Consider the following 16148-nt stretch of genomic DNA (forward strand, 5'->3'; position numbering starts at 1 on the left):
GGTATAAGGACCACTGTCACAGAAATAGGATAGGCCTAGGCCTAGGGAATCGCTGGGGCTACACTACACTAGCAACAGTTAGGAAGTGTGAGGCCCACGGGATTCAGGTGCAGAGTGGAAACACTCACGCGTAATGCGTATAATCGATAGAAATAGTACAGTTTGGAATTAAGTAGATTTAGGACACTTCCGGAGTAGCTAGGAAGTCGAGACTGGAAAACTAGACACTAGGATAGTCACTATCCTGATGAGCACCAGAGTACCCAAGTTACCTAGCCCACAGGCTGCGGGTGCATAGGGGTGAAGTTGCGTCGGGTTTCGTCGTCGACTCCTATGGATGCCTGAAGAACGATGCTGACAGGCAGTCAGTGAAGAGTGTCCGGTGGATCCCAAGGCTGGGATCAGGAAGAAAGGATACCTGCAAGCAGAAGGGACAGAGTCACGGTCACTAGCCAGTGACCACGTGGAACCAGGAAGGAACCAGGCGATGTCGTGAAGATTGCAGGTGAAGGTGAAGCTTGTCGCTGCAGCCACGAGGACCAGGGAACGTCAAGGACGACCAGGACCAGGAGGCGAGCTGTCCCACGAAGGCTCTTGCTGTCGGCGGCGTCGAAGTTGGACTATGACTCACCAAGCCTTGGCAAGCGGAACCCACGAAGAACGGAGGACTTGCTTCTGGTGCAGACCAGGAAGGTCTGGGGTGCTTCTTCTTTGCAGTGAAGCGGGAGCCAGTCTGGAGGAGCCAAACCAGCGCTGAAGATTTCAGGGTGCGTCGTCTCAAAGGCCACTAGCCAGCGGGCAAGCAACCGGACAGACGCGGCAAGCAGGAAAATGCAGGAGGGCCCCACGCAGGACTCGTGGAGTGTGGGGGGCTGATCTTCGGTGCAGATGGTGCTTGGGGTTGGGGCTTCTCAATCCCCGGTGCACAACTTCGAGGGTGCCTCAGAAGCTGCGCTTGAAGATACTAGCCACTTTTCCCAGGTAGCCGGTCCCACGTCTCTCGTAGCCTCCACGGATCTCAGCACGGCTGTGGATGTGGATCAGGGTCGGGGAAGTCTGGAAGTCAAGGCTCTGGTCAGGCTCTGCAGTCGGTCCCTCGTAGAACTGGAGCAAAGCAAAGGGTAGTCTCTTGATGGTGCCTGTTTGCACAGGGTAGCCACTCCTTGGCCACAAGGGAGATTCTTCAGTCTTCTTCTTTCGTCGAATGTCGAAGGTCCAGAGTTTCTGTTCAAGTTGCAGGTTCAGGATAATCTAAAGTCTTGAGGCCCAACTCCCACTCTTATACTAATCTGGGGGGCTGGGATACCTGCTAGGTCACGCCTTATGGTTGGGACCTGGGAGGGGGGTGGTTACACCCCCTTCCCTTTGTCCAGTTTCGCGCCAGGACTGGGGCTGGAGTGCCCCAGCACCGGTTTGAACTGGACTATGCATGGGACACCTTGTGTGCCCCAGGCATGTCTCATTCCTTTCAGCCCTCCCTGCCCCAATACACTAAAGTCTGTCTGGGGAGGTGCTAGCACCTCCCCAAGCAGGAAACCCATTGTCCAAGCCTCCCTTGCCGGGATCACTCCCAGCAGCAGGAGGTCAGACTTGTGTCTGTGGCAGCAGCATCCATTTTGTGATGCTGAGGCTTTGGTTAGAGTTAAACAGCAAAGTAGGATTTTAACATGTCTCTCCCTCTAGAAGGGAGGAATAATATCCTCATCACCAGAAATGGTATGGGGGTATTATTCCAAAGTGTTAGACACCTTACACGACATGTTTTGATAAAGCCAAACCATAGTTACCATAACCGTTTAAGATTATAAGGCACTTTAAGAGTATATGGTAGGCTATATCATAGAACAGCTATAAGGACATGGTTCCGAAAGCTGCAGACAGGCTCAGCTCATGCTAGAGCACCATCTCACATGTTACCAAGCACTCTGCCTCCAGGATTGTTAAGGCCTGCCATAGGAGTGGCTGATAGGTACACATGTGTCTATTTTAAAGGTAGATATAGGTATACTATATCTAAGCAAGGGGTGATTACACGACCTTGCCCCAGCTGAGTGATCAGCCAGTTGTGTCTGATTGGAAGGCCAGACCAGGGGTGGCATAATACATGCTGCAGCCCCTGGGAGGCCTAGGGTACACCTATGCCCTGGGTACCTAGGGTACACTATACAGGGTCCAATAAGGTGATCCTTACCAATTGGTTATGTACCTAGGGTACATGGAGTCCATTTTAAAGAGAGAGCAGACAGCCTGAGACCCTGAATGGCAGGATCTCAGGCCAACTAAGTCGAAAAACCAGCTAGACACTAGGCAAAAAGTTGGGGGTAACCATAGTCAGTTATCCACCTTCCTACACAACCCCCCCCCCCAAACGAAAGGAGATAAGGCTGTCCTTGACCAGGTAAGCCTATATTGCCTAAGTGGCCATATAAGGAAGAACCAGCACTGGCATGGTTACCCCCTGTCTCATGGTCCACTAAGCAATCCCTCATCCTAAAGGTATCATAGGGTCTCCGCCATAGGGAATCTCTACCTTGGGTGTGTCTTTGCAAAGTAAAAGGCTGGTGTTGAGATGGAGTACTGAAGTGAGTGTCCTCAAAGTGAGGCCTCAGCTTCCTCCAATCATCCTCCACCATGGATGCCTTTCTTTCTTTAACTGAGTTGCACTGTGCTCTCAGGGTCAGCCTCTGGCTACCTAAAGCTGGAGGCTGGGTCCCTTTTGTGGGCTTACTGGAGGGACAGGTCAGGTTTGGGGCCCTAAGGTCCCATGTTTGCCTGTGCCCAACAGAATCCCTCTGGGGGAGGTCCCTAACTACCTGTAAAGGGGATCCCTCAGGAATGTTTTTACCCATCACCTGGCTAGGGCTACTAGCCAGGCAATCCTCATTCTTTTGATGGGGGTCTCTTGTGGACAGGGGCCCTCTTGGGGTCCACTGGCCTCCCTGACCTCTGCAGCCCTGGGCTGACTGAGGCAGGGTAGAGCGAGGCAGGCTACCTGCACCAGACTGGGTCCCACCTTGGAAGGGGCCACTGACATCAGAGGCTCTGCCAGGCCAGGCCTGGCTACCTCTGGGGCAGTTCCTTCACAAGGGGTGAGGTCAGATCCCTGAGGAGGCTGACCTTTTCCTAATGTCTGGGGAGAGGGAGACTTTTCTTCCTCCCCACTACTCTCTGTTTGTGTGGAGTGATCCATAGTTTCAGGCTTCACTACACCTATGTCAGTCTGAGTATGGGCTGAGACCATTACAGCCCTGCCCACCTTTTCAGGGAGGCACTCAGTTTGTGTTTGAGCTGTGACTGTCACAGCTCTGCCAGTCTCTACAGGGAAGTCTGTCTTTGCCTGGGCTGTGGCTACCACTGCCCTTCCAACCTTTTCAGGGAGGAAATCTACTTGGACAGGGGTTGTGGCTGGCACAACCCCACTACCCTTTTTTGAAAGGCCTACCATTTTGGAATGGGTGCCTTGTTCAACTCCAGCCCAAGCTGAGAGTTCTAAGTCATTCCCCAGTAAGCAGTCCACGGGCAAGGTTGGAGACACTGCCACCCTTTTAGGGCCAGTGACACCTCCCCAGCTGAGACATACCTCTGCCATGGGATGACTGTTCTGTTTGCCATCAATGTTAGTTACCTGGTATGAGAAACCAGGCAAAAGCTGCTCAGAGGGAACTAGCCTATGGACCACCATAGTGATGCTAGCTCCAGTGTCTCTGTAGGCCTCAGCTTTTCTACCATTGATGTAGGGCTACTGTCTGTACCTACCCAAAGTGTTGGGACAGGCAGTGAAGTTGGCAAACCCCATGCCACCATCACAGACAAGAGTAGCTGCTGTAGGGGAATTGGCTAAGCCAGGGTCCCCCTGTGTTCCCCAAGAAAACCCAACCAAATTTTTGGGGGCACCCCCACCGCCTGGGGGATTACTGCTGACAGTAATAGGTGGTGTGACAGGAGTAGTTGGAGAACCAGTTTTGTTTTTAGCCTTTGGGCAACTGCTGTCAGTTTTCCAATGCCCAGGAGTTTTACACTCATGGCAGTAAGGCTTTTTAACTGTGGTAGAGGAGGGAGCTTGGGACCCACCACCCTGTGTGGAGTTTTGGGGCCCTGAGGAAGATTTCTCTTTTGTTTTATCCCCACCCTTCTCTTGAGGCTTGGTGGTATCTTTCTTTTGGTCACCACCCTGATTTTTAGGCCTAATCCTGGTCCTGACCCATTTATCTGCCCTCTTTCCCAATTCTTGGGGAGAGGTCAAATCTGAGTCTACCAGGTGTTGATGGAGAAGCTGGTTCTGACAATTACTAAGGATCTGCTCCCTCATAATCAAGTTGTACAATCCTGTATAGTCCTGCACCTTGCTGCCAGTTAACCAACCTTCCAAAGCCTTAGTGGCACAATCCACAAAATCAGACCAGTCGTGTGTCTGTGTCTTCTGGGTGTCTCTGAACAACAACCTATATTGCTCAGTGGTTAAGCCAAACCCATCTATCAGAGCACTCTTCAGGACTTTGTAATTGTTAGCATCCTCATCACTGACTGTGAGGAGCTTGTCTCTACCTTTGTCAGAAAAGGAGAGCCACAAGATAGCTGCCCACTGACTCTGGGGTACCTGCTGTACTTTGCAGGCCCTCTCCAGAGCAGTCATCCACTTGTGGATGTCATCCCCATTCTGATATGGGGGGACTATCTTGCTTAGGTTTCTATGGTCATAAGACCTATCCCTATCTCTAGGAATGTTGCTGCCACCAGTGGGTTCTGACCCACACAATTTTTGCTCTCTGGCCAGAGCAAGCTTCTCTTTGGCAAGGGCAAGTTCTTCCCTCTGAATCCTCAGATTAGCTTCCCTCATTCTGGCTTCATGCTCCTTTCTCTCAGGGGGAAGTCATTCCCCTGTGAGAGGAAGCATTAGAGATGCTAGAGACATGGGAGTGGATGGATTCCCTTGAAGGGGATCTGTCCCTCCTGCTTCTCTGTGTAAGCCTACTTGGGGGTCTGCATGGGGGGACCCCATGCAAACTCCCATGTAAGCTTAGGTTAGCCTGGCTAAGTCTTCCTACTTGGCCCTGGCTGTCTACCTCTTCATCTGAAGCCCCATCTGACTCCTCTGTGGTGGGTAGACCCTTATCTACAGCTATGGCACCGTCCTGGGCAGCTCTTTCAGCATCATAGGCCTCCAGAAGCTCCACTAGCTGTCTAAGGGTAGGGTTGGAACCCTGTTTTAATCTCCTGGAGGTACACAGTTGTCTCATCTCCTGGAAAGTGAATGCATCATACCTAGAGGGAACCCGTCTAGGATTCTCCTCTCCTGAGGGAGCATCAGTGTGATCTCCATCCAGGGGCATGATTCTAGTGAGGGTGTGGTGTGTGCACCTACCTACACTAGTTGTATCTACTAAACCTCTCTAGTAGTTGTAGTCAGGGTGTGTTACTCCCTTCAACCTACAACCACTAAATCCAGTAGGACTTAAGTATTATAATCTATGTTATATGTACCTAAACAATATCTGTGTGATCTTTCAATTTAGTATCTCAAGATTACAATGGTATTACAACAGCAAGCTCAGATCCCAACCGCTGCTCACCAATGTGAGAAGTTGGCCTGATGTATGATGTCACTAGTTCTAGTGTACACCTTATATCAGTCCAAATACCCTTATGGTGATTGGTTGTAATGTCAACCTTATAGACCAGCTATCCTAGTGGTAGCATGGAAAAGAGCAGTCTTAGGCTAAACTCTGAATGGCATGTGAAGCCAGCTGTGATACCATATATAATCCCTTGAATACCAAATGAAAGGACACCACAACAGATATATATATAAAATAAAGTGTATTTATTCTAGACAAACCCTCAGCACTCTTTATGAGATTAGAGGTAAGTACAACACAGTCTTATTTATGCATACATTAAGTCACACAGGTAAGTAATACAGTTAGGCCCTAGGAGCCACGCAAACCATATACTAAGTAAGTGGTATAAGGACCACTGTCACGGAAATAGGATAGGCCTAGGCCTAGGGAATCGCTGGGGCTACACTGCACTAGCAACAGTTAGGAAGTGGGAGGCCCACGGGATTCAGGTGCAGAGTGGAAACACTCACGCGTAATGCGTATAATCGATAGAAATAGTACAGTTTGGAATTAAGTAGATTTAGGACACTTCCGGAGTAGCTAGGAAGTCGAGACTGGAAAACTAGACACTAGGATAGTCACTATCCTGATGAGCACCGGAGTACCCAAGTTACCTAGCCCACAGGCTGCGGGTGCATAGGGGTGAAGTTGCGTCGGGTTTCGTCGTCGACTCCTATGGATGCCTGAAGAAAGATGCTGACAGGCAGTCAGTGAAGAGTGTCCGGTGGATCCCAAGGCTGGGATCAGGAAGAAAGGATACCTGCAAGCAGAAGGGACAGAGTCAAGTTCACTAGCCAGTGACCACGTGGAACCAGGAAGGAACCAGGCGATGTCGTGAAGATTGCAGGTGAAGGTGAAGCTTGTCGCTGCAGCCACGAGGACCAGGGAACGTCAAGGACGACCAGGACCAGGAGGCGAGCTGTCCCACGAAGGCTCTTGCTGTCGGCGGCGGCGAAGTTGGACTAGGACTCACCAAGCCTTGGCAAGCGGAACCCACGAAGAACGGAGGACTTGCTTCTGGTGCAGACCAGGAAGGTCTGGGGTGCTTCTTCTTTGCAGTGAAGCGGGAGCCAGTCTGGAGGAGCCAAACCAGCGCTGAAGATTTCAGGGTGCGTCGTCTCAAAGGCCACTAGCCAGCGGGCAAGCAACCGGACAGACGCGGCAAGCAGGAAAATGCAGAAGGGCCCCACGCAGGACTCGTGGAGTGTGGGGGGCTGATCTTCGGTGCAGATGGTGCTTGGGGCTTCTCAATCCCCGGTGCACAACTTCGAGGGTGCCTCAGAAGCTGCGCTTGAAGATACTAGCCACTTTTCCCAGGTAGCCGGTCCCACGTCTCTCGTCGCCTCCACGGATCTCAGCACGGCTGTGGATGTGGATCAGGGTCGGAGAAGTCTGGAAGTCAAGGCTCTGGTCAGGCTCTGCAGTCGGTCCCTCGTAGAACTGGAGCAAAGCAAAGGGTAGTCTCTTGATGGTGCCTGTTTGCACAGGGTAGCCACTCCTTGGCCACAAGGGAGATTCTTCAGTCTTCTTCTTTCGTCGAATGTCGAAGGTCCAGAGTTTCTGTTCAAGTTGCAGGTTCAGGATAATCCAAAGTCTTGAGGCCCAACTCCCACTCTTATACTAATCTGGGGGGCTGGGATACCTGCTAGGTCATGCCTTATGGGTGGGACCTGGGAGGGGGGTGGTTACACCCCCTTCCCTTTGTCCAGTTTCGCGCCAGGACTGGGGCTGGAGTGCCCCAACACTGGTTTGAACTGGACTATGCATGGGACACCTTGTGTGCCCCAGGCATGTCTCATTCCTTTCAGCCCTCCCTGCCCCAATACACTAAAGTCTGTCTGGGGAGGTGCTAGCACCTCCCCAAGCAGGAAACCCATTGTCCAAGCCTCCCTTGCCGGGATCACTCCCAGCAGCAGGAGGTCAGACTTGTGTCTGTGGCAGCAGCATCCATTTTGTGATGCTGAGGCTTTGGTTAGAGTTAAACAGCAAAGTAGGATTTTAACATGTCTCTCCCTCTAGAAGGGAGGAATAATATCCTCATCACCAGAAATGGTATGGGGGTATTATTCCAAAGTGTTAGATACCTTACACGACATGTTTTGATAAAGCCAAACCATAGTTACCATAACCGTTTAAGATTATAAGGCACTTTAAGAGTATATGGTAGGCTATATCATAGAACAGCTATAAGGACATGGTTCCGAAAGCTGCAGACAGGCTCAGCTCATGCTAGAGCACCATCTCACATGTTACCAAGCACTCTGCCTCCAGGATTGTTAAGGCCTGCCATAGGAGTGGCTGATAGGTACACATGTGTCTATTTTAAAGGTAGATATAGGTATACTATATCTAAGCAAGGGGTGATTACACGATCTTGCCCCAGCTGAGTGATCAGCCAGTTGTGTCTGATTGGAAGGCCAGACCAGGGGTGGCATAATACATGCTGCAGCCCCTGGGAGGCCTAGGGTACACCTATGCCCTGGGTACCTAGGGTACACTATACAGGGTCCAATAAGGTGATCCTTACCAATTGGTTATGTACCTAGGGTACATGGAGTCCATTTTAAAGAGAGAGCAGACAGCCTGAGACCCTGAATGGCAGGATCTCAGGCCAACTAAGTCGAAAAACCAGCTAGACACTAGGCAAAAAGTTGGGGTTAACCATAGTCAGTTATCCACCTTCCTACACAACCCCCCCCCCCCCCAAACGAAAGGAGATAAGGCTGTCCTTGACCAGGTAAGCCTATATTGCCTAAGTGGCCATATAAGGAAGAACCAGCACTGGCATGGTTACCCCCTGTCTCATGGTCCACTAAGCAATCCCTCATCCTAAAGGTATCATAGGGTCTAGGCCATAGGGAATCTCTACCTTGGGTGTGTCTTTGCAAAGTAAAAGGCTGGTGTTGAGATGGAGTACTGAAGTGAGTGTCCTCAAAGTGAGGCCTCAGCTTCCTCCAATCATCCTCCACCATGGATGCCTTTCTTTCTTTAACTGAGTTGCACTGTGCTCTCAGGGTCAGCCTCTGGCTACCTAAAGCTGGAGGCTGGGTCCCTTTTGTGGGCTTACTGGAGGGACAGGTCAGGTTTGGGGCCCTAAGGTCCCATGTTTGCCTGTGCCCAACAGAATCCCTCTGGGGGAGGTCCCTAACTACCTGTAAAGGGGATCCCTCAGGAATGTTTTTACCCATCACCTGGCTAGGGCTACTAGCCAGGCAATCCTCATTCTTTTGATGGGGGTCTCTTGTGGACAGGGGCCCTCTTGGGGTCCACTGGCCTCCCTGACCTCTGCAGCCCTGGGCTGACTGAGGCAGGGTAGAGCGAGGCAGGCTACCTGCACCAGACTGGGTCCCACCTTGGAAGGGGCCACTGACATCAGAGGCTCTGCCAGGCCAGGCCTGGCTACCTCTGGGGCAGTTCCTTCACAAGGGGTGAGGTCAGATCCCTGAGGAGGCTGACCTTTTCCTAATGTCTGGGGAGAGGGAGACTTTTCTTCCTCCCCACTACTCTCTGTTTGTGTGGAGTGATCCATAGTTTCAGGCTTCACTACACCTATGTCAGTCTGAGTATGGGCTGAGACCATTACAGCCCTGCCCACCTTTTCAGGGAGGCACTCAGTTTGTGTTTGAGCTGTGACTGTCACAGCTCTGCCAGTCTCTACAGGGAAGTCTGTCTTTGCCTGGGCTGTGGCTACCACTGCCCTTCCAACCTTTTCAGGGAGGAAATCTACTTGGACAGGGGTTGTGGCTGGCACAACCCCACTACCCTTTTTTGAAAGGCCTACCATTTTGGAATGGGTGCCTTGTTCAACTCCAGCCCAAGCTGAGAGTTCTAAGTCATTCCCCAGTAAGCAGTCCACGGGCAAGGTTGGAGACACTGCCACCCTTTTAGGGCCAGTGACACCTCCCCAGCTGAGACATACCTCTGCCATGGGATGACTGTTCTGTTTGCCATCAATGTTAGTTACCTGGTATGAGAAACCAGGCAAAAGCTGCTCAGAGGGAACTAGCCTATGGACCACCATAGTGATGCTAGCTCCAGTGTCTCTGTAGGCCTCAGCTTTTCTACCATTGATGTAGGGCTACTGTCTGTACCTACCCAAAGTGTTGGGACAGGCAGTGAAGTTGGCAAACCCCATGCCACCATCACAGACAAGAGTAGCTGCTGTAGGGGAATTGGCTAAGCCAGGGTCCCCCTGTGTTCCCCAAGAAAACCCAACCAAATTTTTGGGGGCACCCCCACCGCCTGGGGGATTACTGCTGACAGTAATAGGTGGTGTGACAGGAGTAGTTGGAGGAACAGTTTTGTTTTTAGCCTTTGGGCAACTGCTGTCAGTTTTCCAATGCCCAGGAGTTTTACACTCATGGCAGTAAGGCTTTTTAACTGTGGTAGAGGAGGGAGCTTGGGACCCACCACCCTGTGTGGAGTTTTGGGGCCCTGAGGAAGATTTCTCTTTTGTTTTATCCCCACCCTTCTCTTGAGGCTTGGTGGTATCTTTCTTTTGGTCACCACCCTGATTTTTAGGCCTAATCCTGGTCCTGACCCATTTATCTGCCCTCTTTCCCAATTCTTGGGGAGAGGTCAAATCTGAGTCTACCAGGTGTTGATGGAGAAGCTGGTTCTGACAATTACTAAGGATCTGCTCCCTCATAATCAAGTTGTACAATCCTGTATAGTCCTGCACCTTGCTGCCAGTTAACCAACCTTCCAAAGCCTTAGTGGCACAATCCACAAAATCAGACCAGTCGTGTGTCTGTGTCTTCTGGGTGTCTCTGAACAACAACCTATATTGCTCAGTGGTTAAGCCAAACCCATCTATCAGAGCACTCTTCAGGACTTTGTAATTGTTAGCATCCTCATCACTGACTGTGAGGAGCTTGTCTCTACCTTTGTCAGAAAAGGAGAGCCACAAGATAGCTGCCCACTGACTCTGGGGTACCTGCTGTACTTTGCAGGCCCTCTCCAGAGCAGTCATCCACTTGTGGATGTCATCCCCATTCTGATATGGGGGGACTATCTTGCTTAGGTTTCTATGGTCATAAGACCTATCCCTATCTCTAGGAATGTTGCTGCCACCAGTGGGTTCTGACCCACACAATTTTTGCTCTCTGGCCAGAGCAAGCTTCTCTTTGGCAAGGGCAAGTTCTTCCCTCTGAATCCTCAGATTAGCTTCCCTCATTCTGGCTTCATGCTCCTTTCTCTCAGGGGGAAGTCATTCCCCTGTGAGAGGAAGCATTAGAGATGCTAGAGACATGGGAGTGGATGGATTCCCTTGAAGGGGATCTGTCCCTCCTGCTTCTCTGTGTAAGCCTACTTGGGGGTCTGCATGGGGGGACCCCATGCAAACTCCCATGTAAGCTTAGGTTAGCCTGGCTAAGTCTTCCTACTTGGCCCTGGCTGTCTACCTCTTCATCTGAAGCCCCATCTGACTCCTCTGTGGTGGGTAGACCCTTATCTACAGCTATGGCACCGTCCTGGGCAGCTCTTTCAGCATCATAGGCCTCCAGAAGCTCCACTAGCTGTCTAAGGGTAGGGTTGGAACCCTGTTTTAATCTCCTGGAGGTACACAGTTGTCTCATCTCCTGGAAAGTGAATGCATCATACCTAGAGGGAACCCGTCTAGGATTCTCCTCTCCTGAGGGAGCATCAGTGTGATCTCCATCCAGGGGAATGATTCTAGTGAGGGTGTGGTGTGTGCACCTACCTACACTAGTTGTATCTACTAAACCTCTCTAGTAGTTGTAGTCAGGGTGTGTTACTCCCTTCAACCTACAACCACTAAGTCCAGTAGGACTTAAGTATTATAATCTATGTTATATGTACCTAAACAATATCTGTGTGATCTTTCAATTTAGTATCTCAAGATTACAATGGTATTACAACAGCAAGCTCAGATCCCAGCCGCTGCTCACCAATGTGAGAAGTTGGCCTGATGTATGATGTCACTAGTTCTAGTGTACACCTTATATCAGTCCAAATACCCTTATGGTGATTGGTTGTAAAGTCAACCTTATAGACCAGCTATCCTAGTGGAAGCATGGACAAGAGCAGTCTTAGGCTAAACTCTGAATGGCATGTGAAGCCAGCTGTGATACCATATATAATCCCTTGAATACCAAATGAAAGGACACCACAACAGATATATATATAAAATAAAGTGTATTTATTCTAGACAAACCCTCAGCACTCTTTATGAGATTAGAGGTAAGTACAACACAGTCTTATTTATGCATACATTAAGTCACACAGGTAAGTAATACAGTTAGGCCCTAGGGGCCACGCAAACCATATACTAAGTAAGTGGTATAAGGACCACTGTCACGGAAATAGGATAGGCCTAGGCCTAGGGAATCGCTGGGGCTACACTGCACTAGCAACAGTTAGGAAGTGGGAGGCCCACGGGATTCAGGTGCAGAGTGGAAACACTCACGCGTAATGCGTATAATCGATAGAAATAGTACAGTTTGGAATTAAGTAGATTTAGGACACTTCCGGAGTAGCTAGGAAGTCGAGACTGGAAAACTAGACACTAGGATAGTCACTATCCTGATGAGCACCGGAGTACCCAAGTTACCTAGCCCACAGGCTGCGGGTGCATAGGGGTGAAGTTGCGTCGGGTTTCGTCGTCGACTCCTATGGATGCCTGAAGAAAGATGCTGACAGGCAGTCAGTGAAGAGTGTCCGGTGGATCCCAAGGCTGGGATCAGGAAGAAAGGATACCTGCAAGCAGAAGGGACAGAGTCAAGTTCACTAGCCAGTGACCACGTGGAACCAGGAAGGAACCAGGCGATGTCGTGAAGATTGCAGGTGAAGGTGAAGCTTGTCGCTGCAGCCACGAGGACCAGGGAACGTCAAGGACGACCAGGACCAGGAGGCGAGCTGTCCCACGAAGGCTCTTGCTGTCGGCGGCGGCGAAGTTGGACTAGGACTCACCAAGCCTTGGCAAGCGGAACCCACGAAGAACGGAGGACTTGCTTCTGGTGCAGACCAGGAAGGTCTGGGGTGCTTCTTCTTTGCAGTGAAGCGGGAGCCAGTCTGGAGGAGCCAAACCAGCGCTGAAGATTTCAGGGTGCGTCGTCTCAAAGGCCACTAGCCAGCGGGCAAGCAACCGGACAGACGCGGCAAGCAGGAAAATGCAGAAGGGCCCCACGCAGGACTCGTGGAGTGTGGGGGGCTGATCTTCGGTGCAGATGGTGCTTGGGGCTTCTCAATCCCCGGTGCACAACTTCGAGGGTGCCTCAGAAGCTGCGCTTGAAGATACTAGCCACTTTTCCCAGGTAGCCGGTCCCACGTCTCTCGTCGCCTCCACGGATCTCAGCACGGCTGTGGATGTGGATCAGGGTCGGAGAAGTCTGGAAGTCAAGGCTCTGGTCAGGCTCTGCAGTCGGTCCCTCGTAGAACTGGAGCAAAGCAAAGGGTAGTCTCTTGATGGTGCCTGTTTGCACAGGGTAGCCACTCCTTGGCCACAAGGGAGATTCTTCAGTCTTCTTCTTTCGTCGAATGTCGAAGGTCCAGAGTTTCTGTTCAAGTTGCAGGTTCAGGATAATCCAAAGTCTTGAGGCCCAACTCCCACTCTTATACTAATCTGGGGGGCTGGGATACCTGCTAGGTCATGCCTTATGGGTGGGACCTGGGAGGGGGGTGGTTACACCCCCTTCCCTTTGTCCAGTTTCGCGCCAGGACTGGGGCTGGAGTGCCCCAACACTGGTTTGAACTGGACTATGCATGGGACACCTTGTGTGCCCCAGGCATGTCTCATTCCTTTCAGCCCTCCCTGCCCCAATACACTAAAGTCTGTCTGGGGAGGTGCTAGCACCTCCCCAAGCAGGAAACCCATTGTCCAAGCCTCCCTTGCCGGGATCACTCCCAGCAGCAGGAGGTCAGACTTGTGTCTGTGGCAGCAGCATCCATTTTGTGATGCTGAGGCTTTGGTTAGAGTTAAACAGCAAAGTAGGATTTTAACATGTCTCTCCCTCTAGAAGGGAGGAATAATATCCTCATCACCAGAAATGGTATGGGGGTATTATTCCAAAGTGTTAGATACCTTACACGACATGTTTTGATAAAGCCAAACCATAGTTACCATAACCGTTTAAGATTATAAGGCACTTTAAGAGTATATGGTAGGCTATATCATAGAACAGCTATAAGGACATGGTTCCGAAAGCTGCAGACAGGCTCAGCTCATGCTAGAGCACCATCTCACATGTTACCAAGCACTCTGCCTCCAGGATTGTTAAGGCCTGCCATAGGAGTGGCTGATAGGTACACATGTGTCTATTTTAAAGGTAGATATAGGTATACTATATCTAAGCAAGGGGTGATTACACGACCTTGCCCAAGCTGAATGATCAGCCAGTTGTGTCTGATTGGAAGGCCAGACCAGGGGTGGCATAATACATGCTGCAGCCCCTGGGAGGCCTATGGTACACCTATGCCCTGGGTACCTAGGGTACACTATACAGGGTCCAATAAGGTGATCCTTACCAATTGGTTATGTACCTAGGGTACATGGAGTCCATTTTAAAGAGAGAGCAGACAGCCTGAGACCCTGAATGGCAGGATCTCAGGCCAACTAAGTCGAAAAACCAGCTAGACACTAGGCAAAAAGTTGGGGGTAACCATAGTCAGATATTCACCTTACTACAGCCTCTTTGTCGCTATATGCTTTGTTTGGTCAATAAGTATATTTTTCTGGTTGCATTGCAGTTTTTAGAGTTGTTGAAGTACTGTCTAACGTGGCTTGGCCTCTCTGTCGCTATATGCTTTGTTTGGTCAATAAGTATATTTTTCTGGTTGCATTGCAGATGCAGTTCTGTACATTACAACGCAGACCTGCCAGCCACGACTGTCATCATCACTTTTCATAACGAAGCTCGCTCGACCCTTCTCAGGACTGTAAAGAGGTAAGAGTGATTCCACCTCCATTTCTACCTTTCAGACCTGCTGAAGTCTCTGTGTTTCTGTCCAGAGAAGGCCAAAACGTTGACTGACCTGCCGATACTTTCCAGAATTGTCCTGTCCATTGCAAAACACTTCCATCAAGTCCTGGCTGCTTTGGGGGATGTTAACCAAAATTGCTTAGATCCAATAGTATCTAAAGTTGCCGTAAATAAAGATGCGTATGTTTTAGATTTAAAATATCAGACCCTAACAATGTGAAGAGAAATAACGCGGGTGGGCTACATGATCATGAAAGCGTGGTCTCCCTTTTGTTTGCTGGCACATCACATTCCTTCCAGGTTGGAAGGCAGCTTTGTCAGCTATGATTGCTTTACAATTTTGATCATCCGGCTTCTCGGCAACATTATATTCACATTTGCCTTTCTTAGGGGAATACATGGGGTAGTTTGCCTAGAGTCCCCAGCTCGGAGTCAAAGCTGTCTTAGACATCTAGTTGAACACAAAGATCTGACATATCATGAAATCTTAATAGATCGCTAGTGCATTGTTCTCTAAGTCGTGCATTAAATTTACTTTAATTATTAATGTGGTGCTGGGAGCGCAGTATGTTTTAGTTTTTTTCCTTCTGCGGATGGTAGGTTCACATTCATTCCAGTCTAGTTAATGTTCTCTCCTGGTGTATTCTGCCTCTTAGAAGACAAGGGTGGGACAATGATTAAAAACTGCAGAAAGTAGTCGTGGCTTCAGGAGACACCCGTTTGCTTTTTTTGTCCCTAGCATGTCTTAAATGATTTTTTATACAAAGGTTGCAGTGGCAGTGCCAGCAGTATGAAAGGTTTGCACAAAGTTACATTGTGAACTTTGCATCCCCAAAATATATATTTATGTAGGTTTGGGTATGTGAATGAGGTCAAAGCTTTGATTTCTATTCACAGGGTTGGGCCCATGGGGAGTGAGACTTCTGTGTTTGAATATAAACTCTAAGGCATGCTTAAAGAACTCCTGGAAGGGTTCTGGGTCCCCCAGCATAGGGTTAAGCTGTCTGGGTAGAGTTCAATTACCAGAGCATAGTGATGGTTTTGGTATATTTTATGAGGAGAACCCAGGGACAAACTGGTCTGCAGCGCAATATACCCATTGTGCTAGTTAATTTGTTAATGGAGCCCTTGGTACCTCTGTGTCCAACACTCCTGTATTGAAGTCATCTGGTTATGGAGGCAATAAGCGAAGAATGACGTAAATGCTTCCTAGCTCGCTTGAGCAGTGATTGACAATACACGCCAACTCGAATGCTGTACCTTCCTTACAATACTCAACATTCCCCACCGTGCGCATGTCTGCAAGCGCACAGCTTGGCAGCCATGTCCGGTGGTTGTACAACAGCTCTGCAAACTATAATTTCCAAGCTTCTGGGAGTCAAAGGGAAGGATCTCAGACAGCATGGAAAGGAAATGGCGTGCTGCAGAGTGGTGTTTGACCACTGCCACTCGATGACCACAGAGTAACACAGTTCGCTGCAGCCGGATCTTCCCTCCTTGCAGCTTGAGACGTCCGAATGAAGAGAATGGGGTCAGTTGCCTGAAGTGAAAAACAGACCTCTGTGAAGTATAGGACCACAACACCCTTCAT

The 16148-nt window shown here is 50.0% G+C and overlaps 1 protein-coding gene across 1 annotated transcript in view; it reads left to right on the forward strand.

The window, feature by feature from the left end:
* GALNT16 (polypeptide N-acetylgalactosaminyltransferase 16) overlaps positions 1 to 16148 on the forward strand; it is a 509878-nt gene that overhangs the window by 311102 nt on the left and 182628 nt on the right. Inside the window, exon 3 of the mRNA XM_085627303.1 lies at positions 14423 to 14521. Within this exon, the coding sequence (XP_085483429.1) occupies positions 14423 to 14521 (99 nt within the window). The remainder of the gene's footprint in view (positions 1 to 14422; positions 14522 to 16148) is intronic.

The sequence above is a fragment of the Triturus cristatus genome, chromosome 9 (genome assembly GCF_964204655.1).
Source record: "Triturus cristatus chromosome 9, aTriCri1.1, whole genome shotgun sequence".
Taxonomy (NCBI): domain Eukaryota; kingdom Metazoa; phylum Chordata; class Amphibia; order Caudata; family Salamandridae; genus Triturus; species Triturus cristatus.